The 24,817-nt window shown below is 24.7% G+C and overlaps 5 protein-coding genes across 7 annotated transcripts in view; 2 read left to right on the top strand and 3 right to left on the bottom strand.

Annotated features, from left to right (window-relative positions):
* Positions 1 to 388: 388 nt before the first annotated feature.
* Positions 389 to 1,817, bottom strand: LOC134836768 (probable phenylalanine--tRNA ligase, mitochondrial). Its single transcript, XM_063851982.1, has 2 exons — positions 640 to 1,817; positions 389 to 581 (listed from the first exon to the last, which is right to left on the bottom strand). The coding sequence occupies exons 1-2, from the start codon at positions 1,795 to 1,797 to the stop codon at positions 414 to 416; spliced, it is 1,326 nt and encodes a 441-aa protein (XP_063708052.1). The 5' UTR covers positions 1,798 to 1,817; the 3' UTR covers positions 389 to 413.
* Positions 1,818 to 4,982: 3,165 nt separating this feature from the next.
* On the top strand, positions 4,983 to 6,253 carry LOC134836329 (protein Peter pan). Its single transcript, XM_063851551.1, has one exon. It carries the CDS (start codon positions 5,040 to 5,042, stop codon positions 6,189 to 6,191), a length of 1,152 nt encoding a protein of 383 aa, XP_063707621.1. The 5' UTR covers positions 4,983 to 5,039; the 3' UTR covers positions 6,192 to 6,253.
* Positions 6,254 to 11,015: 4,762 nt separating this feature from the next.
* Positions 11,016 to 17,917, bottom strand: LOC134827644 (guanine nucleotide-binding protein G(s) subunit alpha). 2 transcript variants are annotated; one of them, XM_063840379.1, is made up of 11 exons: positions 17,792 to 17,917; positions 16,445 to 16,927; positions 15,012 to 15,173; positions 14,835 to 14,931; positions 14,653 to 14,773; positions 14,463 to 14,591; positions 14,223 to 14,402; positions 14,037 to 14,161; positions 13,044 to 13,117; positions 12,829 to 12,975; positions 11,016 to 11,403 (listed from the first exon to the last, which is right to left on the bottom strand). In XM_063840379.1, the coding sequence occupies exons 2-10, from the start codon at positions 16,562 to 16,564 to the stop codon at positions 12,829 to 12,831; spliced, it is 1,155 nt and encodes a 384-aa protein (XP_063696449.1). In that variant the 5' UTR covers positions 16,565 to 16,927; positions 17,792 to 17,917; the 3' UTR covers positions 11,016 to 11,403. The 2 variants fall into 2 exon arrangements, with proteins under 2 accessions (XP_063696449.1, XP_063696450.1); XM_063840380.1 differs by having other exon boundaries at positions 17,822 to 17,897.
* Positions 17,918 to 18,935: 1,018 nt separating this feature from the next.
* LOC134827643 (malonate--CoA ligase ACSF3, mitochondrial) lies at positions 18,936 to 23,077 on the bottom strand. The gene is made up of 4 exons (XM_063840377.1): positions 22,955 to 23,077; positions 21,452 to 22,756; positions 20,053 to 20,547; positions 18,936 to 19,588 (listed from the first exon to the last, which is right to left on the bottom strand). The coding sequence occupies exons 2-4, from the start codon at positions 22,633 to 22,635 to the stop codon at positions 19,351 to 19,353; spliced, it is 1,917 nt and encodes a 638-aa protein (XP_063696447.1). The 5' UTR covers positions 22,636 to 22,756; positions 22,955 to 23,077; the 3' UTR covers positions 18,936 to 19,350.
* Positions 23,078 to 24,596: 1,519 nt separating this feature from the next.
* Positions 24,597 to 24,817, top strand: part of LOC134837130 (lysine-specific demethylase 3A) — a 42,935-nt gene continuing 42,714 nt past the window's right edge. For both annotated transcript variants that reach the window (XM_063852461.1, XM_063852460.1), the window contains exon 1: positions 24,597 to 24,750. The gene's annotated coding sequence lies outside the window, so the exon portion shown is untranslated. The remainder of the gene's footprint in view (positions 24,751 to 24,817) is intronic.

Raw genomic sequence — 24,817 nt, 5'->3', positions numbered from 1 at the left:
TTTCGATAATTTTTTATAATTAAAAATATTTTTTTAAATTTATTTTTTATTTTATATTATTTATTTTTTTTTTTTTTTTATTTAATTTTTATTAATTTTTTTGTTATATTATCGAATAATTTATTTTTGCTTCGTTTTAAAAAAAAAATTTTTATTTTAAATTTTTTTTCTAAATATTTCATTGATATTTTTATAAATATTTTTTTTATATTTTAAATAATGAAATTTAAAATCTATTAAAAAAAATGAAAAAAATCTATTTAAAAAATATTTTTAAATAATTATATTACTTTTTCATTTTTTTTTTTAATTTTTTAATGAAAATTGCTTTTTACCTTAAAAAAATTGAAAAACTTCAAAAAATTTTTTTTTATTTTAATTCTTTTTATTTTTCTCCTAAAAAATCAACTTTTTCATCGTATAACGACTCCTAATTTTTCCGCCAACGTCTCCCCAATTTTCTTATGAATCTCATTGACTTCCTCCTGCGTCAACGTACGTTCCATATGTCGATAGACAATCTTATAGCACAAACTCGATTTACCTGTTTTGGGATGTGTGAACTTATCTTTTAACGAAATCTACGAAAAACAAACAAATTAGATCATTTTTTGCCAATTTCACTAAAAAAATTCTTACTTGTTCAATGACATCACCGCCAATGTCGCGTGCCATGTCAAACAAATCGTTCGCCGGAAACGCCTCCAAATCCATCGTTTCTGGCAGCCAAAAGGAAATGTCGTTCGGACATTGCGGAAAACTCGAAACTGGCTTATATTTCATTTTTTTAATCGGTTTTTTCTCGTCGAATTGACTCAAAAAGCCCGAATCGCGACTCCAAAACAGCCGAATGTCGGGGATGTCAAAAAGAATCATCGCGAGTCTCTCAAGCCCGAGACCAAAGGCGTATCCGATGGAATTTGTCACGCCAGTATTTTGCAAAATTTCGTCCCGCATGATGCCGCAGCCCAAAACTTCGATCCATTTGCCTTTGTGAAGGATTTCGAGCTCCCACGAGGGTTGCGTGAAGGGAAAATGAGTGTCGACCCATCGACATTCGATTTTTGAGCCAAAAAGTGTTTTCGCGAGTTCGCTTAAAATTTGTTTGAGTTCATGTTCCATGACTTTTACTGCTTCCAACGTGTGATTCGGTTGTTTATTCTGATCGATGCACTTTTGCAAGTCCTCCGGCGGAATATTTTTGTTCAAATTTGTCTTGTAATGCTGTTCGAAAATCTCCAAATCCATCGAATCGCCGAAAAGTTTGTCCCGATGAACGATTCTCACGCCGTCAATTTGATGAAAGACCGGATAATGCGTCGAATCGATCTCATCTCGTCGATAAACGTCGCCAACAATCAAAAAATTATCCAAACCCGATCGGATGAGGTCCACTTGATGCGCTGTCGTGTGCCCGCGGAACAAAAAATTTTGATTTATGTAATAACAATCGCCTTTTGCGCGGCTTGGATGGTCTTTTGGAATCAGCAAATTGTCGAAATTCTGTTGCACTGACACAATTGGACTCAAACTGTCGTAAACGGAAAACAGGGGATTTCCTTTGTTGTTGAGATACGAAGTGTAGAAGTAATTTACGATTTTTTGCCGTAAAATTGAGAGCGGATGATTTTTTTGCAGATGCAAGTTTCGGCCGTTGTACGACAAAATTTTCTCTGTGATGTTTGTGAAGTTGTCAGCTTCGTAATTGACGCCTCCGACACTCACGGTATTTTTGCTCGGGTTGACAATTGTGCTGAAGGCCCGAAAGTTTGGGGAAGCTCTGAGTAGTTTTAGCATTTTGGTTGGGCCCCGGGAAAAATCAGTCAAAACAGAAATCAGCTGTTGGGATGTCAAATTTCGTTCCGAATGAGTAAAGATGTCAAAAATTAATTACTTTTTTTTCGAATATTTGAATAAATTTTTGATCAAATTTTTTTTTCAAAAATTTAATTTTGAAGAAATTTTTAATAAATAATTTCAAAATTTTTAAAAAAATATAAAAAAAATAAATTTTATAGAAAATTATTTTAAAGAAAAAAAATATATTTTAAATATTAAAAAAAATTTTTAAATATTTTTTCAATTCTCTTTAAAAAAAAATTATGAAAAAATTAATTTTAAAAAATAATTTAATTAAAGTTAATTAATTTTTTAAAACAGAAATAATACATTTAATTTCTCAAAAAAAAAATAAATAATAATTTCAACATTTCAATATTAAAAACTGAAAGAAAATTTTATAATTTTTTTCAAAAAGAAAAAAAAAATTAAAAAATTTCAAATTTTAAAATTAAATTTAATAAAATTTTATTTTATTTTTTTTTTGTAATTTTTTCAAAATTTAAAAATTTTTCTTAATTTTTTTATTTTTTTAATTCTTTTTTTAAAGAAAAAAAAACTGTGTCAAAGCAATTTTTGTCAAATCTTGCTCCAAATGGATTGACATTTGTCAGAGGGCTCTAATTTATCATTTTTAATCATTTTATAACTCAAAACTGCAAAAAAATTGAAACTGAAAAAAAAAATTTCCTTTGACATAGTTTTGTTTTGAAAACTAAATCAAGAGCAAAAAAACTGTGTCAAAAACTGTGTCAAAGCAATTTTTGTCAAATCTTGCTCCAAATGGATGAAAATTTGTCAGAGGGCTCTAATTTATCATTTTTAATCATTTTGCAACTCAAAACTGCAAAAAAATTGAAACTGAAAAAAATTTTTTCCTTTGACATAGTTTTGTTTTAAAAACTAAATCAAGAGCAAAAAAACTGTGTCAAAAACTGTGTCAAAGCAATTTTTGTCAAATCTTGCTCCAAATGGATGAAAATTTGTCAGAGGGCTCTAATTTATCATTTTTAATCATTTTGCAACTCAAAACTGCCAAAAAATTGAAACTGAAAAAAAAATTTTCCTTTGACATAGTTTTGTTTTAAAAACTAAATCAAGAGCAAAAAAACTGTGTCAAAAACTGTGTCAAAGCAATTTTTGTCAAATCTTGCTCCAAATGGATGAAAATTTGTCAGAGGGCTCTAATTTATCATTTTTAATCATTTTGTAACTCAAAACTGAAAAAAAATTTTTTCTTTGACATAGTTTTGTTTTGAAAACTAAATCAAGAAAAAAAACTATGTCAAAAACTGTGTCAAAGCAATTTTTGTCAAATCTTGCTCCAAATGGATGAAAATTTGTCAGAGGGCTCTAATTTATCATTTTTAATCATTTTGCAACTCAAAACTGCCAAAAAATTGAAACTGAAAAAAATTTTTTCCTTTGACATAGTTTTGTTTTAAAAACCAAATCAAGAGCAAAAAAACTGTGTCAAAAACTGTGTCAAAGCCATTTTTGTCAAATCTTGCTCCAAATGGATGAAAATTTGTCAGAGGGCTCTAATTTATCATTTTTAATCATTTTTTAACTCAAAACTGCCAAAAAATTGAAACTGAAAAAAATTTTTTCCTTTGACATAGTTTTGTTTTAAAAACTAAATCAAGAGCAAAAAAACTGTGTCAAAAACTGTGTCAAAGCAATTTTTGTCAAATCTTGCTCCAAATGGATGAAAATTTGTCAGAGGGCTCTAATTTATCATTTTTAATCATTTTGCAACTCAAAACTGCCAAAAAATTGAAACTGAAAAAAAAATTTTCTTTGACATAGTTTTGTTTTAAAAACTAAATCAAGAGCAAAAAAACTGTGTCAAAAACTGTGTCAAAGCAATTTTTGTCAAATCTTGCTCCAAATGGATAAAAATTTGTCAGAGGGCTCTAATTTATCATTTTTAATCATTTTATAACTCAAAACTGCCAAAAAATTGAAACTGAAAAAAAAAAATTTTTCCTTTGACATAGTTTTGTTTTAAAAACTAAATCAAGAGCAAAAAAACTGTGTCAAAAACTGTGTCAAAGCAATTTTTGTCAAATCTTGCTCCAAATGGATAAAAATTTGTCAGAGGGCTCTAATTTATCATTTTTAATCATTTTATAACTCAAAACTGCAAAAAATTGAAACTGAAAAAAATTTTTTCCTTTGACATAGTTTTGTTTTAAAAACTAAATCAAGAGCAAAAAAACTGTGTCAAAAACTGTGTCAAAGCAATTTTTGTCAAATCTTGCTCCAAATGGATGAAAATTTGTCAGAGGGCTCTAATTTATCATTTTTAATCATTTTTTAACTCAAAACTGCCAAAAAATTGAAACTGAAAAAAAATTTTTTCTTTGACATAGTTTTGTTTTGAAAACTAAATCAAGAGCAAAAAAACTGTGTCAAAAACTGTGTCAAAGCAATTTTTGTCAAATCTTGCTCCAAATGGATGAAAATTTGTCAGAGGGCTCTAATTTATCATTTTTAATCATTTTATAACTTAAAACTGCCAAAAAATTGAAACTGAAAAAAATTTTTTCTTTGACATAGTTTTGTTTTAAAAACTAAATCAAGAGCAAAAAAACTGTGTCAAAAACTGTGTCAAAGCAATTTTTGTCAAATCTTGCTCCAAATGGATTGAAATTTGTCAGAGGGCTCTAATTTATCATTTTTAATCATTTTGCAACTTAAAACTGCCAAAAAATGTGTCAAAGCTGTGTCAAAGCAATTTTTGTCAAATCTTGCTTGGATTCTAATTTATCATTTTTAATCATTTTGCAACTCAAAACTGCCAAAAAATTGAAACTGAAAAAATTTTTTTTCTTTGACATAGTTTTGTTTTAAAAACTAAATCAAGAGCAAAAAAACTGTGTCAAAAACTGTGTCAAAGCAATTTTTGTCAAATTTTGCTCCAAATGGATAAAAATTTATCTTTTATATTTTCAATTTTATTTTATTTTGTTTTATTTATTTATTTTTTTTATTGGAATTTTAAACAATTTCTAAAAATTTCGAATTTTTATTTGAAAATTTTTTTATTCAAATATTAAAAAGTCACTTTTCACATCTCTACTCAAAGCTGTCAAAACACTATAGAACCCGTACACGCAACGTCGCACGTACAAAAACAAGAAATACACGTGAGAATTGTTTTCGTTTAGTAAAAATTCTCTTAAAAAACCCCAAAAATGAAGAAAAAACGCCACACGAAAAAATCAAAAAAGCCTCCGACGATGCCGCAAGAAGAGCGTTTGGAAGATAAACTTGCGCCTCATTCATTTGTGATCTCGCGCGGCATCCGAAACCGAAACGTTCAGCACATTTGTCGAGATTTGCGTCGCGTAATGGAGCCTTATACCGCAACACATCTCAAGGAACGCCGTTGCAACAAAATCAAGGACTTTGTCTCCCTTTCGGGCATCTTTCACGTCTCGAACATGTGCATTTTCACGCAAACCGAGACCCAATTGTCGCTAAAAATCGCCCGAATGCCCAAAGGACCCACGCTGACCTTCAAAGTGCATCAATACACGCTCGCCCGTGACGTCGTCTCTTCCATGAAAACGCAATATTTCGACGAGGATTGCTACCATCAGCCGCCAATTGTCATTTTGAATGGATTTTCCGCGAGCGGCGATGCGAAACACATGAAACTCATGACGCACACTTTCCAAAATATGTTCCCGGCAATCAATTTATCGACCGTTAAGTTGTCCAATTTGAAGCGTTGCGTGCTTTTTTCCTTCAATCCGACGACGAAACTCATCGATGTGCGACATTATTGCATCCGACCGCAGCCCGTGGGCATCAACAAGGGCGTCAAAAAGCTCGTGAATCGACAAATTCCGGATTTATCGAAATTCGAAGACATCTCGGAATTTGTGACGAAAGCAGATTTACTCTCGGGCTCCGAATTCGAGGACGAGGAAAAGACAGTTGTGATGCCAGCGACGACAAAACGCGGGAATATCAAGGAAAATAAGTCGGCGATCAAGTTGTATGAATTGGGACCGCGATTCACGATTCAGCTGATAAAAATCGAGGAAGGCATGATGAATGGCGAAGTCTTTTTCCACGAATATATTTCGAAGACGGAGGAAGAAGTTGCAGCGACAAAAGCTCGAAGAGACAAGAGAAAACGATTGAAGGAACAGAGAAAGCAGAAAATGAAGGCAAATATTAAAGCGAAGGAAGAAGCAAAGTTGAAAAATAAGAAAAAGTCGCAACAAAATCAAACGAATGAAGATGACGAGGAAGAGCCAATGGATCAAGATGACGACGAAAATGCTGGAAAACGAAAATATAATTCAGATACTGAACCAGAAGAAGATGATGAATAAATTTATTTTTTAAGAAAAAATTAATAAGATTTTATTATTAAAATAATAAAAAATATTTGAAAAATTTATGAAGCCTTTTTTTTTTTTTAAAAAAATTTAAAAAAAGTTTTTAAAATAAAAATTTTAAAAAATTTTTGAAGTTTTTGAATTTTTTTTAAAATTTAAAAAAAAAATAAAAAAATTTAAAAATCGAAAATAAAAAAAATGAAAAAAAATAAAAATTAAATTTTTTAATTAAAAAAATTAATTAATAATTATTTTTAAAAGACTTCGAATTTTTTTTTTAAATTAAATAATTTATTTTTTTCATTTTTTAAAATTCTTTTTTTATCAATTTAATTATTTAAAAATTATTTTATTTATTTTAAAAATTAATTTTTTTAAAAAATCGTAATAATATTTTCGTCTTTTAAAATTATTTTCAAGCTTTAGAATATCACAAAATATATAAATAATTTATTAACTTTTTTAAAATATTTATAAAAAGTATATAAAAAGAAATAATTTGACCATAAAAAAATAAATAATTTAAAATATATTTTAATTTTAATATACAAACCTACAAATTTAAATAAATCAATTTTTATTTTAAAATATTTAACAAAAAAAAATTAAAATCAAATAAAATTAAAATGTAAAATTAATTTTAATAAAAAATAATTACTTAAAACGAATTATTTGGTATATTAATTTTTTTTAATTAAAAGTCTCTGAACTTTTTTAAAACTTTCCTCAAAAAACATTTTTTATTAAATTAAATATTTTTTTTTTATTTTTAATTTGACTTTAAAAATTTATTTTTTACCAATTTAATTACTAAATAATTTTTATTTAATTAAATAATTAATTTTTTAAAATATTTTTTAAAAAAGATAAATTATTTGACCATAAGAAAAATACAAAATAAATAATTATTTTAAAAACTAATTTTTATTTTAATTTAAAAAATCTTCAAATTTTAATAATTTACAAAAAATATTTGACGTCAAATTTTAAAATATGTAACAAAAAAAAAATAATTTTTAAAAAATATATTTTTTTAATAAAATAAAGATTCAGGGAATATATTTTAAATAAAACACAATAATTTTTAAATTTTATTTGTTTTTAGTTTATTATATACTTTTTCATATAATATTTTTATTTTCTTACTTTGGTGACAATTTTCGCTACAAAATAACAAAAAATACACTTTCATCTAAAAATTACATCATGAAATACAGTTTTGTTTCTTGTTTTTTTTTTCTTTAGTTAGACGACTTCAATATGTTTATAGGTTTTTTTTACTTTTTAATATTTATATTTATTAATTATATATTTTTATTTATAGATTTTCCATCTTATTTTTCATCTTTATCTTTTTTTTCTTCTAATATTATGTTTATTTTTTTTATTTATTTCTTAAATTCAAATCAAAATTTATTAATATAATAATTTTACATACATAGACTTCGAAAGTTTATTTATTTTATTTTTTCCTCATTTTTTAAATTTTGTATAAATTTTTTTTTATATATTTTAAATTTTAATGATGAGAATCTAATATGAATTATTTTCCATATGAATTGATTGGCTTCAAGAAGTCTATTTTTTTTTATTTTGTTGTTATCTTTGTGTTTCTTTTTTTGTGATGAATAATTATTATGGAAACCTTTTGAAAATTAAAAATGTTTTATTTTAAGTTTATTTTTGTGTGTTTTGTGAGATTGTGTCAAAGCCAATCTACTACGCGTTAATGGATTGTGATTCTGTTAAAGCTTTTGAGCAGATGACAATTTTTTTTATTTATTTTTCAGTTCATCAGAAATATATATTTTTTTATTTAATTTAATTTTACAAAAAAAAAAATAATTAATTGACAAAAAATGTATAAAAATTAAATTTTAGAAGATTATTTTTTTATTGAAGAAGATGGATTTTTTTTCTTTGTATTAATTTTTTCATTTAATATTTTTGTTTGGTTTTAATTTATATAATAATAATATATGAATGAATAGAAAAACAGCGAATACACTAACACAACATCATTTTTATTATTTTATATTTTTTTTATTAACGTTTATGGTAGATTGGTTTCTTTTTTTTATCTTTATCAGATTGACTGACGAAGATCCTTATCATTATATTATTTATTTATTTTTTACTTACTATGAATTTTATTTATTATTATTTTTTTATTAATTATAATAATGTTTATTATTTTTCTGTTCTCGTTCCTGGTTTTGTATATAGTTTTGGTTTTTTTATTGTTTTCGGTTGTATCAAAATTATATTTTTTGTGTGTTGTGGTTTGTGTGGAAGATTTTTTTTACCGATCTTACGCTATTTTTGTTGATGTTTAAAGTCAGAATATTTTATGCCAATTTTTTTAAAAATTTATTTATGACTTTTTTTTAAAAAACATGTATTGCTCTTCATATCTTCTTTGTGTTTTTTTTTTGATTCATGATTATTATATTTAAAAAAAAAATTATTTTGAAGAAAAATTTAAAAAAAAATATTTTTTAAAAAACTTTTAACAGAAATTCATGTAAAAAGAAGCTTTTTTGTTAATATATATTTTTTTATATGTATAATAATAATAATTAGTACAGTTATATATGATATATCTTGTATGTTTTTACTTATTAATGGTTATTGAACATCATCATTTATTACAGTGATTTGACTATTTTTCATTAATTTATTCTTTATTATCATTATAACTAATGGTAGGTTGTAGCTTTTCCTTTTTTTTACTTCTTTAATGTTTATTTATATATGCTTGCTTTATATAAATTTTATTATTTATAGTTTTAATCCATTTCATCATGGGTAGTGAACACATTTTTTTTTATTTATTTCTTCCGTATAATAATAATATAATTAATTAATAATAATTTTTAAAACGCGCTTTAAATGTAAGTAAATGGCTTAAAAATATTATTGACTAATAATTTGTTTTTGTGCAAAATAACAAGTAAATTTATTTAAGTATATGTTTATTAATATATTTTTTTATGTATTAAATTTTAATTAATTTAAAAAAAGAGAATATTTTATTAAAAGGAATATAACTATATTTAAAAAGCTTAACAATTATATATAATATAATATATATATAAAATCTCTGAAAAAATAAGATAATATATTTATATATAAAATAACTATTTATTAAAATATTTTTTTATAACAAAAATAAAATAACAGATCTACTAAAAAAACAATAAAAAAATTAAATTATAAATATATTTTTTTTTAATTAAAAAGGATTGTCGCTTATTTTTCAAATAAACTTAATTTTTTTTTGTGCAAATGTTATTTATTTTAAAATTTATTAAAAAAAAAATAATATTGTGCTTGAATAAAAATTATTTTTTTAGGATCAATCAAGCAATGTTTGGCACTACAAAATAAAAATAATTAATAAAAATAATTTTATGTGCATTTTTTGGACGAATTTTCGTATAGTTTAGTAGTTTAGAAGATATTTAGCTGGAAAAATATATGTATGTTGTTAAAAATATATGTTGACTTTAGGTAGTTATGTGAGTGACTTTTGTTATTTTTCTTTCTTTCATTCTTTTTCGCTAAAGTAGTTTCATGTTGTAGGAAGAGAAGTGATAATTATATACAGGGAGTGATGATTTTTTTTTACTATACAGAGTAGTAAGGTAGGTTCTTAAAAATTGTTTAGAGAAGATGTTTTTTTTTAAATACAAACTGTGTGTAGCTAATGATAGTTTAAAAAAAAAACAAAAAATAAAAATTTATAAAATGGATTTTTCCTCACTATTTTTTTATATTATTAAAAAATATATTTTTTTACTTGATTTTAATAATTAATTTTTTTTTTGTGAAAAATTTGATGCGCGCGCGTCATAAATAATTAATTAATGGTTTCTTTTTCTTTACTTTTATTCTAACATGTATTTTTTTTTTTTTTAATAATATTTATATATTTAGTTTTTTTTTGTTGTTTAATTATATATGCGGTGATTACTACTGAAAGTATATGTTTGATGAAAATTATCTAACTTTTGATAATTTTTTTTTATTTTACTTCATCTTTAGTACAGTTAGATTAGTAGTTGTTAATATGGTCTCTTTTCATGTAGTTTGATACGAAGTTAAGGTGCTTTCATGTTTTAATTATTTATTTTTTTGTTTAAAAATTATTATTTAATTTATGTTATACACAAAATCAACATATATAAAATATATTTTTTTTAATTAATTTAATAATAATATATTTTTTTCACAATTAACATTTTTTTTCTATACTCCATCGACATGGCTACACCTTTTTTTGGTTGTTTTTTTAAATTTATTTTTTTTATACACCAACTACGACGCTCATTACACAATTGTCCGGAAGGATATGTTTTTGTTATAATCGCTTTTATTTAATTTTATTATTTATTTATTTTTTTTTATTTAAAATTTAAACACTATTTTTAATTAATAAAAAATAATAAAAATTAATTAAAAATCATTTTTTTCCAATATTAATAAAAAAAATTAATTTTTTGAGCAATGAAAGCACCTTTTTCACTACACACACTTAATATGTATTTTTGATGAATTACAAGCAATTTGAACATCTTCTACTTAAACATTTATATATTTTTATATTTATACGTAGTTTACTTTTTTATTTATTTATATTTAATTTTTTATATGTTTTTTTTAATGTTAACATATTTTTTTATTTATATATATATTTATATAGTTTTCATTAAATAATAATTAATTATAATATTAATAAAAGGATTGACCTTTTAATTAATTATATTTATTATTATTTATTTTTTTAACTTATATTTTTGTGTATGTTGTGTTTTTGTGTGTGTTTGATGGGTATTTATCTGATTTTTTTTAGTTACTTGTGTATTATAGATTTTTTTAACTAATATATATATTTTTATTATTTATATATATATTTATAGGTATTTTTTTTTATTTTATTATTGCAACACATACAGTGGATCTTACATCGGATCCGCTTTTTTCTACTGTGAATCGTTTGTTATTTTTTTAATTCTTTTGTAGCGGACTTAGCTACAATTTTTTGTTATCTTTAGTGTTAATAGCTGTAAAAGATTTTACTTTCTAAACAATAATTTCATTAATTTATTTAATAATAATAATTATATATGATGTAAATATGATGACCAGAATCAGGAAAATAATAATGAATTGTTGATTTTATCAAAATAAAACATGTAATTGTCTGAAAAGAGAGAAATTTTTCGGTTATTTAGACAAATCACATCCGACAACAATTGCACGTTGCTTGCATTGCACCGCCGGCATGGCACACAAAATGCATGAAACATTAATTAACTATGCCTTCAATCAAATTACAATCCATTTATATATATATATTGGAATGACAGAAAGTATGTATGGCGCAGTACGTACGAAAATTGAGACAGATATCCTACAGAGGGTTTTTTAAATTTTTTATCATAATTTTTATCATATTTATTTTTTCATTATTATTTTTTAATAAAAAAATATTTTTAAAATTTTTTTAAATGAAAAATATTTAAATTAATTTTTTTTTAATAAACAAAAAATAATTTTTAAAATAATTAATAAAATTAAACTAAAAAAAATATTAAAAATATTTCACAATTAATTATTTTATTTTTAATTTTCACTATCAGTTCAAACTTAATTAAATTTAATTTGAAAAATTGAAAATAAAGAAAGCATCAAAGTTTTTATTTAAAAGAAATATTAATAATGAAAAAAAATTTTCAAATTTAATCAAAAAAATAAAAAAAAATTTAAAATTTTAATTAAAAAAATTAAATTTTATTCAAATTTAAAATAAAATAAATTAAAAAAATTTAAAAAAAATAATTTAAAATTTTACTGAAAAAAAATAAAATTAAAATTTTAATTAAAAAAATTTAAAAAAAAAATTAATTTAAATTTAAAATTAAATAAAAAAAAAATTAAAAAAATAAAAATTTAAAAATTTTAATTAAAAAAAAAATTAAATTAAAAATAATTTAAAATTTTAATTAAAAAAAAAAAATTTTTATTTAAAAAATTTAAAAAAAAATTAGTTTAAGATTTTTATTAAAAAAATTTCAAATAATTATTTATTAAAAAATTAAACTTTAATTAATTTTAAATTCTAATAAAATTTAAGAAAAAATAATTTAATATTTTAATTAAATTTAAATTAAAATTTCAAACGTAGAAAAAAAATTAAAAAATTATCAAAAATATTCAAAAAAAAAAATTGAAACCCTCTGTATTACTATCAGCTACAACAACGTCGATGTCAATGATGATACAACAAACCGAAAAGCGATATGAAGAGATATCGGAGACCTGGAACTGTATAGCATCAATTACCTCTAATAATTGTATCATGTATCATATTTATTATTCCATATCAAAAGTCGATTTTTTTTCGTGCGAGTGTGTGTGAGTGTAGCTTGTAAACCGTAAATATAACAAAATTATCCATTTTCTACTCTTCGTGCCGCCGCGCGCCATGTCTTAGCTACACATGTTACGGCAGTAGATGATGATTCATTAAATAATCTTTTTTTTTTATTTCGTGTGTGTCTCGATGCAAGTCCATGCCGGGCAAATGCGATCAATCAATGCGATGAAAAATTTATTCAGTACTTACCTATAAAAGTTCATATTGACGAAGATGCATTCTTTGAATTATATCTCGACAGTCATTGAAAACACGTTTGATGTTTTCCGTATCCACAGCACAGGTGAAATGTGGATAGCAGTAATGTTTGCCCTCGCCACTGGCGGTTGAAATACGCTACAATTGAATTTTATTTATTTAGTAAATTGATGGATTTCGGAAATTAATATTTTAGAGGGACTTACCAAAAATTCATCTCTAATAAAATATTTGGCTCTAATTACTTCTGGATCGTCTCCAGAGTCGGCGATTGCGTCAGCTGAAATATAAAAAATTATTAAAAATTAAATAATTTGATATAATTTGATAAATTTTGAAGAAAAATTTAAAAAAAAATATATTAAAAAATTTAAAATTTTAAATAAAAAAAATATTAAACATTTTAAAAAATGAAAAAAAGCAACAATAAAAATTTAATTTAATTTTTTTAAGTATTTTTGTTGAAAAAATTTAACATTTTTTAAATTAATTTATTAAGCTTTGAGATTTAATTTGATTAATTTTCAAGGAAAATATAAAAATAAAATAATTAAAAAAAAAATATTTTTTGAAATAAAAAAAATTAATTGAACAAAATTTTTTTTTATTAAAATTTTTTTATTTAAAAAAAAAGCAAAAATCAATATTTATAATACAAGAATTTTTAAAAAATTAAGAAAAATAATTAAAAGTAATTTTATCCTAAATTTTATACTCTTTATGAAAATGTTTAAAAAAATATTCAAAAAAAAATATTTTAATTAAATCAAAATAAATATTAAAATTATTTAAAAAGAATTAATGACAGAACTTAAAAATAAAAAAAAATGTTAAAAAAATGATTTAAATTTTTAACTTTTATATTTATTCAAATTATATTTTTTTTTTCAAAATTTGATTCAAATTAATTTAAAAAATTATTTTTTCATATTTTACGAAAAATTTTCATTTTCATTTCCAATAAAAAAAATTAAATAATAATATAACAAATCATTAAAAATAATTAAAATTTTTATTTTATTTTTTTTTAATGAATTTTAATGAAAATTTCATTTTTTTTATTTTTAATCAAATATTTAAAAAAAAAAATATTTTTTTAAAAATTAGGTTCTTAACTTTTTCTTCAAAATTTATTTTTTTTTTTCAAAAAAAAAATCGTATTCATAAATTAAAAAAAATAAAATTTAATAAAAACTTACCCGGAGTGTGATATCTATTAAATTCCGCAAAATAATCTGATAATTTGCTTTTCCCTGCTTTAACTTTTTCCGCTAGCAAATCTTGTTTATTTAGAAAAAGTATAACAGATATAGTACGTAACCATCTAAAAAATTCAAAAAATCATTAAAAATTCTCAAAAAAAAAAAATTTTGTATAAATCTTGCCTATTATTCCAAATACTTTTGAATAAATCGAGCGACTCCCTAAGTCTATTTTGTGTGGGATCTTCACGCAAAACCATATTAAAACTAGAACATGCCGTTACGAAGATGATTGCTGTGACATCGTTAAAACACTGTATCCATTTGCGACGTTCGTCACGTTGACCGCCGACATCAAACATACTGCAAAAAAAAATTTTCCATTAAAATCTCATCAAAATCGAAGAAAAAAAATCGACTTACTGAAAATTAACTTTATCTACTTGAAACTTTGTTTCGAAAATTCCCGATGTCAAGACACGACATCGCAAGATATCTTGTTCAGTTGGTGTGTAATTTGGTTGTTTGACAACACTGACACGATCGAGAAAGCTGCAAAATGAAGAAAAAATGTCGTTACTGCGGCATTCATCATAAAACGAGGAATAATTACTATTTAGCACAATCGATCAATTGATATTCGTTCGAACGTTCAAACGTCTGTTGCACGCCGCGATCTTTCCACAAGATTTCTGTATGCTCGTAAAATTCCGGTGGATAATTGAAGTCTGGATCTGTATTGAAAAGACGAGAAAAAATTATTTCTTGAAAAAAAAATTTTTTTTTTCTTCTTACTCGAGGCATAATCTTGAATGTAGTCAACCCTAAATTGATTTTCCGGATGTTCGAGTTGTACGGGGGGCGTTAACGTACTCATCGCACCGCTAATTGTCTGTAATTACGCGACACAAAAGAAGAAAAATAAGAGTTATTGAAAGATTAATTTGTGCCTCGAAGGGTCTTTTGACGTACCAAAATCGCATCTCGGATGTTCTTTTTGATGTCATCGATTTTCTGTCTCTTTTCAGATTCGGAGAAACCATTAACGTGCAATATTCGCATCTGTTTTACGATTGTCGACTTCCCAGATTCACCGGCGCCTAACAGTAGTAGTCTATGTGTAGCTCTGTAAACCTGAAATGGGTAAAGTTTTCCATTAGAATTTTTTCGGTCGAATTTTTAATTAAAAAAAAATTTTTTTTTTTGTTCAATTTTAAAAAAAAAATTTTTTTTGGGGCTTTTATGAAAAAAATTTATTTATTTTATTTTTTAAAAAATTTTTTGATGAAAGAAGGTAAAAATTTCAATTTGTTTTTAAAATTTAATACAAAATTGATCAGAAGAATTTTAAAAATTTTAATTTTTGTAATAAAAGTTACTTTTTCTTTTATTTTTAAAGCTTAATATTTTAACAAATTTGAAGATTTTAATAAAAAAAAATTTAAAAAAATAATTTTTGTTTAAAAATTAATTAATTTGAGATATACGATGAGCTTTTTTTTTGAACTCAAATATTTTCAAAAAATTGAAAAATTATTTTCATTGGTAATTTAATTAAAAATTAAATTTTAAACTCTTTTTAATAATTTTTTTCATAAAAAAATTAAAATTTTAACTCAAAAAAAATTTTTTTTTAAATAAAAAAATTATTTATTTTTTTTTTTTTTTTTGTTGCTTAAATTATCTAAATTGAGACAAAAAAATGATATTTTCATTAAAAAAAATTTTAATTATTATTAGCTTCAAGAAATATTGAATTTAGCAAAAAATCTATCAATAGAAGCCTAAAAATGATTTTTTTTCATGAAAATTTTACCAACAATTTATTGATTTTCAGTCTCAAACTGGTTTAAAAATTAATAAAAAAATTTTACAATTTAAATTATGTCAAAAAACTTTTCAAATTTTGTTGAATATTGATATTTTTTTTATCTATAATCAAATTTTTGTATTAAAAATTATAAAAATTTCGTTTTCAGCTTCAAGATTTATTAAAAAATTATTTTAAAAAAATATAAAAATTTATTTTTTATAATTAATTTTGATAAATTTTGATTAAAAATAATAAAAAAGTTTATAGAAATTTATTTTTTTTTTAAATAAAATAGTCTCTGAAACTTGAAAATTTATAATTTTTTCGAATTTAAAACAAATATTTAACTAAAAAATTCAATTTTATATCGAAATCTCTTAAAAAAATTATTTTTTTATTTAATTTTGTTAAAAAATGAAATAAAATATTTCTTTCAGTTCAAAAATTTAAATTCAAGTCGTCAAATTTTTAAAAAAAATATTTAAAAATAATAATAATTTTTTTCCGTAAGTCTCAAATTTGATAAATTTCTTTAAATTCTCTCAAATAAACCCCAAAAACAATTAAAAATCAAAATGAAAAATCAACTCACCTGCTTGTCTTTCTGCAACTGCTTCGTGATGGCATCGCTGCGTTTCTTTTGGCTTTTTGTGTCGTCAGTTCCGTCGGAACCTGCCGTTTGTTTTGAGCTCGCTGATCCAAAGCAACCCATTGCTGACCATGAAGCCCACCAACAGGTGGTTGCTCCCCCGCCGTCTGGTGAGTTTTCGGGAGACTCTTGCGCCCCCCGTGGATCACCGCCGTTCTGAGCCAGAGTCTACAGGCCCTTCGAGAGGCTTTATTGCTTAACTGTGTGAAAAAAAGTGTGAAGATTTTGTGCGTTTCCTGTTTTTTTTTGTAAATTCGGAGCCGACGCCTGGTTGTTTGTTGATTTTTTTGTGTCTCTCTGTCGTTCTTTGCCACACTCCGCACACAGGAAGGAATTCCCGTGATGAAATCCAACAACGAATGAAGCTGAGTTGCCCTTTTGAGTGCTTCTTATGCGCTTCTAGTCATTCCCGAGTCTTCACTCTTCCTGCGGGACGAGAAAAAAAAATTCGATTAAATAATAATGACAACAAAAAAAAAATAATTCCACACTTTTAATAATTTGATGAGATGTAAAAAATAGAAATTCAAAAAAAAAATGTATAAATACATAAAAAAGTGAGATAAATATAAATCTTTGACACACAAGACTATTTTTAAAAAAGTTCATTATTATTAAAAACGCCTGGCTTTGGATATTCGCTCACGGCACTACATAATAATAATAACTCGTCGTCGTCGTGACATGCAGCGGAAGATTTCGTACACGGCGCGGCGACGGAGAGATATGATAAGCATCCACAATCCTTATCCGAGTCACCATAAATTGCACACACACACACGAATTTCCTCGCAGAAAAAAAATTTTTTCGTCGTCTCGTCGCGTTGCACGGGAAAAAATCACCTCAGAACCGATAATTAATCAAAATGTTCCTTAATCACGATGTCTCGCTCAGTTCTATCACGAAAAACGCGACACACCGTCGTCGAAGAACATGGATTCGACCTTTTATTAGCAAGCAGCAGCTTACACTTATTTACTTTTTTCACTCACACACACAGCCAGCTCGCGATTTTACGGGCAATCCGGGGCACTTGCAACCCAAAATCCGCCCCAAATGGTCGCCAGCTGCCCGCAATCCGTCAAATTGCACCGAAATACGGCAATTACGGGGCAAGAGATGCGCGTGAAAAACTCTCGGAAACGGAAAAATGTCTCTCTCGCAGGCAGCCCGACTTGTCTATTTTGGAAATTTTTCTGGGCGACGAAACTTTTTTTTTTCCTCGACGAAAATATCCGTTTGGCAGAGCGTTGCGCGACGCAGCACGACGATGCGAACGTTTAACGCACCTTTTTCACTTTCATCGTCACTTTGTTCACCTGCTTCGATGCAATCTTGGCGATTTTATCAATTTTTTTTTGCAATTATTATGATTTTTAGCACTTCTTTTTTGTGTCGCCAATTCACTTTTTGTGTCGCCATTCGAGACGGCTGAAAATGAGTATTGGAGACAATTTTGAGATGAATTAAAATGAAAAATAAAATTGTTTTTTGTTAATTCAGTGTCGCTTATGTGTGAGACGAATGAAATTGATAATTTTTTGTAATTCAAATAATTTTTTTTAATTTTTTTTATTTAAAAATTCATGAAAAGTGACTTAAAATTACTGAAAAATAATATAAAAATTTTACATTAAATTTAAAATAATTTTTGGTAATTTATTTTAATTAAAAATTAATTTAGAATTTTTTTAAAAATATTAAAAAAATTATTTTTAATTTTTTAAATTTTTTTTTATTTAATTTTTAATTTTAAAAATTAATATAAAATTTCAAATAATTTTTGCTAATTTTTTTATCAATTTAAAATAAATATTACAAACCAAAATTTTTGAAAAATATAAAAAAAAAAGTTTAAAATATTTAAGATTTTTGAAATTTTATTTAATTTTTTAGAACAACTTTTCATCAAATTTCAGGTCAAAGAATTTGTAAAAAAAATAATTTTCTATTTCAAATTACATTAAAAATTACATAAAATTGCTATAAAAATTCAAATTAAGTTTTAATTAATTTTTGCTAATTTTTCGACTATGTTTTTAAAAAAATTACTAATTTTAATAATTTTTTAATTCAATATATTTTTTTATTTAATAATTTTGAAAAGAAAAAATCGTTAAATTAAATTAAAATTTTATTAAAAATAAATTATTTTTTTTTTAGAATTTTTTTATCGATTTTAAAAAATAATTCCTTTTTTTAATTTTTAGAAATTGATAAAAAAAAATTTAATTGAAAAATTTAAATTATAAAATAAAATAAAATTTGAGTTAAAAAAATAAATTCAAAAAATTAAAAAAAAAAATAAATCTAAAATATTTACAAATTTAATTTAAAAAAATAGTTAAAAATAAAAAAATATTTGTTTTAAATAAATTAAAATTACCTTTTTTTTACATTAAAATCCTTTAAAGTAAAAACCTCTAATTAATTTTTAATTAGATAAAATATTTCTTTATTTTTCATCATTCCTTTTCATCTATGCAACAAATTAATTTCTTAAGTTCCTACTTTTTAGTAAATATTTATTTATTGATAACACGTGCGGCGCCGACGACGTTGACGAGAGAATTTGCGAATGAATTGTTTTCGTAAGTTATTTTTAAATGCGATGAGAATAATACACGGATATGCGTCTATCGTTAATGATAAAAAAAAATGTGAAGAGAGAGTGTTTAGAATTAGACAAAATTTTGAAGGTAAAGCATATTTTCTAACGTTAATGAACATGACAATGATTTTTCTTTTCTTTTGCGGTCCTTTTAAAGTGCGCGTGTTGCTTTTTTTTATGTCCATGAGTCAGTCTTATCAAGTCACTTCCGATTCACTCCAATTTTTTATTCCTCTTTTAGGTTTTTGTTTCGGCTGCGGGAGGCGCTGAGAAGGCTTCTTTGATTAGATCTCGCTTGTTGACTTTACCCATGGCATTTTTGGGTAAATTATTTGTGATTTTGATCACTGTGGGAAATGCATAGCTTGGCAATTTGCTACTTCCCCATTCCTTGAATTCATTCATGTCTAAAGTGTCGTCGGGATTTCGCAGGACAATCAATGCTGCGACTTTACTGCCCCAGGTTTCATCGGGTCTGAAAAGAAAAAAAAGAAAATTTTGTGAAAAATTAACCACGTGACTTTTTTAACGTTCAATTTGAACTTTTAACTCATTGAAATGTACATTGGGATTAAAATTCAAAATTTTCATTGGGAAAAAATTTAAATTTTGCTTTAATTTGTTGAATGAAGCCTTAAATTTATCGTTATTTAAATAAATTAAAAATTTTTCTCAATGAATATTTTAAAAACTTTGACCCAATGCACATTTTGAATTTTTTCCATTGCAAATTTTAATATTTTTGACTCAGAAATATATTTTTAATTTTTTTCAAACTCATAATTTTATTTTTTTATCCCAAAAAACATTTTTAATTTTTGCCCAATGAACATTTAAAAATTTTTGACCCCAAAGCAAATTTTAAAATTTCATCCCAATGCACATTTAAAAAATTTTAACCTCAAAATTCATTAAAAATTAATAAAAAATTTTACTTACAATGGCACAACTGCAACATCTAAAATCTTTGGATGCTCCAAGAGCTTTGACTCAATTTCCAATGCTGACAATTTAAATCCTCCCGTTTTGATGATATCGACACTCGATCTGCCCAAAATCTTAAAATAACCATTTTCATATCCCGCTGTGTCTCCCGTCTTGAACCAACCATCGATAAATTCTTTCTTTGTCTCTTCGGGTTTATTCCAATATTCTGCAAAAACTGTCGGCCCGCGAATGTACAAATCTCCCGAAATTGCTTCTGTAGGTTCGTTTTGTGGTTTTTCATTGAACAATGGAGTATCAATTTTGTTCCAAAATCCCTTGCCTCGTTCGCCTTTACGTTGAATCAAAGTATTTTTGGGGTTTCCTGCTTCAGTGATTTTGACTTCGACGAAGGGAAGAGGATTTCCGACAGTTCCGGGTCTGCGTTCACGTTGTTTGTCTTGAATGTATGGGTTGCTTAAAGCCATGCCAATTTCTGTCATGCCATATCTAAAAAAAAAAATTTAAAAAAAAATTAATCAAAAAATTAAAATTTTTTTATTATCCAAAATAATTTAAAATTTTCGATTTATTTTCTAAATATTTTTTTTAATTTAAATTAAATTTCTTATTTATATTTTAAAAACTTTTTAATTTTGATTATTTTTAAATAAAATTTTTATTTATTAAAATTTTGAATTATTTTTTTTAATTTTAAAAATTTTGTTTTACTCTCTAAATTAACACTTTAAAATTTTTTACATAAAAATAAAAAAAATTAAATATTTTTAATTTTTCAATGATATAAAAGTTTTTATTTTTTAATTAGTTTTCAAATATTTTTCTAATTATTTTTAATTTTTTAAAAATATTTCAAAGTTATTTTTGAACTCTTTTAATTCTTGATTTTTTTATTCTTCAAAATTAAAAAAAAAATAAATAAATAAAATAATAATTTTTAACTTATTCATATTTTTATATAATTTTTTTTAAATTTTAAAATTATTTTTACTAAAATTTAGAATTTTTTTATTTTATTAAAAATTTTTTTATTTTTTTAAATATTTAAAAATTTTATTTTTTTTATTTTTTAAAATATTAAAAAAAAATATTTTTTAAAAAAATTTTAAAAAAATATTTTAATATTATTTTATTTTTTTAAATAATTTTTTAAAATATTTAAAATTTTAAATTATTTTTTAATTTTTCAAAATTATTTTTTAACTCTTAAAATTTAATAATTTTTTATACTTTAAAATTCTTCAAAAAAAAAAAAAAACAAAATAATTAATTAATTTTTATATATTTTGAAATATTTAATAATTATTTTCTTATAAGATTTTTGAATAAATTTTTAGATTTTTTAAAAGTTTATTTTTTAATTAATTTAAAATTTAAATAAAACCTCACTTACCTTTCAAGCAACTTATGCCCCGTGATCTCCAACCACTTATTAAACACAGTTTCCGGCAACGGCGCCGATCCCGAAATCATCAAACGAATCTTATTCTTGCAATGCGACTTGATATATTCCGTCATTTGCGAATTTTGGCTGAAAATTTTGTCGTACTCCTGAATAAGCAAGCTATAAATCGTCGGAACTGCCATAAAAACGGAAATTCTATCGCGCATCGGCATATTCACGTTCAACAAGTAACTCCAAACCGCACTGCTATCAAATTGCGGCAACATTATGAGTTTACTGCCGACATTCAGCGGACAAATTAGCCCATTTACGACGCCATGGAAGTGATGCAACGGCAAAACATGCAAAATTGTGTCTTTATCGTCGATGTGCCAGGCATTTCCGATGGAATTAATTTGCGCACTGACATTTTGATGCGTCATGACAACTCCCTTGGGACGTCCCGTGGTACCGGAAGTGTACAAAATCATCGCTTTGGAATTTGCGTAAAATTTGGAATCCAGCGCCCCATCGATCTTCAAGTCATTGACGATATTTTCCGCTTTCGGGTCAAGTAAACTCGTGACGCCTTCCGACATCTCGGGAATGTCTGTGCGATCGATGAAAATTATGGGTTTGTTGAATTTCGTCGCGATTGGCTGCAAAATGTGCTCCAACTCGGCGGAACAGATCAGTAACGAGGCATCGCAATCCTGAATGTAATATTCGAGCAGCTCGACGGGATGACGGGGCGATAAAGGAACTGCTATTTGACCACTGAACCAACTTGCCCATTGAGCGATGACATATTGCGCGTCGTTCGGGCACAAGAAACACACTCGCGATCCCGATCCGGCGCCACAAATGTTGGAAATTTTGATGCCCAACTTCTTGGCGCCCAAAAATAAGCGAGAAAATGAAGTTTCGCCTTTCGGATCTTTCACAGCAATTTTCGAGCCATACAACAAAGCTCGCTTAAAAGGCGGAATTATCCCGTTGTCACGAATTTCATCGTCAAATTTGGCTTTCAGACGCTTCACACACTCCGTTTCATTGAATTCTGTCTCGTTGGCGACGGAACTTGAGCTACTTGAGTTTTTTGTGCTGTTACACGCTGCGGTCGAATAGAAATTCTGACGCCCCGAAAGCACATTCAGGTAATTGGAGATTGCTCTACTGCGCCGCAAAAACATTCCGCCACACTTCTCGATTACACAATTCCTCACTTCGACGTAGTTTAATGCTCGTGATTTTTTTTTTATTATTTACAGGCGAGAAAATCAACAATCAACGGCGACGACGACGACGACGGACCTACAATGGAACACAAAAAAACACTAATTTTAGATTACACTTGCGAAAAGGAAGAATAAAAATATTTTTCAAGGTCTTTCTTGAACGACGGGAGCGGCGGCGAATGCAATTTTTTACATCATCCAATGTGCAGGAATTTTTTTCCGATGCAAAAATCGGATGTTTTTGTGAACCTGTTTGGCGTTTCGCGTCACTGACCTTTTGCTTCGGAAGGAACTTGGTTGTTTTGATTTAAATTTTGTTCAATGGCACGCGAATTGAACCAATTTATTTGCGATTTTTTGCACGACTGACGATCTCAAAACATATTCTCTGTCATACTGCTTACTTTTGGGGTTTTGGGGGCGTTGTTCATTAATTTAATTTTTTTTTAAATTTTTATTAATTTTTTTTTTTTTGAAAAATATTTTTTTAAGAAAATGTTAACGAAAGTTTTAACTTAATTTCATGTTAAAAATTAATTCAAAAATTTTCAAAAAATTTCGAAATTGATCAGATATTAGTTTCCAGTTTTTTTTATGATTTTTTATACGAAAAAAATATTATACGAAAATTTCAAATAAATAAATATCAAAAATTAAATGAATTTAAGATTTTATAAAACTAAAAAAATATTAATATTTGTTTTAAAATATTTGTTTTTTTTTTGAATAAAATTTTTTTATTATTTTTTTAACTGAGACAAATATTAAAATTTATCATTAAATTTTATAATTTTTTGTTAATTTAAAAATTATTTTTCATTTAATTATTTTAATTCAAAAATATACAAAATATGTAGAAAGGAATTTTTCTTTAAAACTTTTTTATCTTGAATTTTTTCTTAAATTTAAATTTATCTTGTATAAAAAATAATTTTTAAACTTTACTTAATTTAGTTTTATATAAAATTTTCATTTGCAAAAAATCAACTTTATTATTATTTTTAATAAAATTTTAAATTTAAATTTTTATTTTAATTTTTTTCAAATTTATGATCTTTTAAAAATTTTTACAAATACTTTAATATTTTTTATTATTAATTTTTGACTTATTTTTAATTTCTGAAAAATGAAATTTGATAAAAATTGATCTAAATAAATTCTAATAAATTTAAAAATAATCAAAAATTCATAAAATAAAAAAAACATGAAATTTCTTTTAAAATATTTTAAAATTATTTACATATTTATTTTAAAGAATTAAATGACAAACACAATAATTAAGAATATTAAAAAAAATAATTAAAAATTTAAAAAAATCAAAAATATTGAAAAAAAAAAAATCTGAAAAATTTGTAAAAATTTGAAGAGTAAAAACTTTTAATATTTAACATAAAAAATTTATTCAAATTTAAAATATTTAAAAATTATTTATTTATTGAACAATTTTGAAGAATATAAAAAACAAGAATTAAAAGAGTTATTTTTAATTTTAAATTTATGAAAATTAAATTAAATTAAAAAAAAATTTCATGAAATTCTAAAAAAATTCTCAAAAACCCAACATTATTAATGAATAACGCCTTTAAACATGCTTACGGCGTCATCCACAAATTACGTCACACATTCGTGGGTCCTTTTCACGTGAAAACCTCACCTTTGCGCTCAAATTCGCACGAAAACATTACTCATACCGGTCACTCAAACCACTCAAAGTCACTCAAACCACTCACGGCACTCAGCCCCAATGCAAAAAAAATAATTTCCGACAAATCCCAATGCAAAAAAAATAATTTCCGACATCGTACCGTGTATGCGTATAGAAACAGACATCCAGCCTGGAATAATGGAAGTGATATTGGAAATGATGGAAGTGCTGTTGGAAATAATCGCCCTCAGTCACATCGCAAGTCTCACAGAGGAAACTTGATTAAATCGTAAAATTTGTGAAAATAAAATAGAAAAATTAGGAAAAACCCTTGGAAAAAGTGCGTAAAATGCAGATGAACATTTAGTGCATCGTTTCACACCGCAAACACGTCATTTAATGCAGCTATAATCAATAAAATCAGTGTATGTAACAAATAAATTCCCGAGTCATCCATTAAAAAAAATTACACAAAAGTGGCCGCTGCTCAGC

This window comes from Culicoides brevitarsis, chromosome 1, assembly GCF_036172545.1.
Source record: "Culicoides brevitarsis isolate CSIRO-B50_1 chromosome 1, AGI_CSIRO_Cbre_v1, whole genome shotgun sequence".
Lineage (NCBI taxonomy): Eukaryota > Metazoa > Arthropoda > Insecta > Diptera > Ceratopogonidae > Culicoides > Culicoides brevitarsis.
Note: the sequence above shows the minus strand (reverse complement) of the source record. Positions and strands in the feature narration are given on the sequence as shown.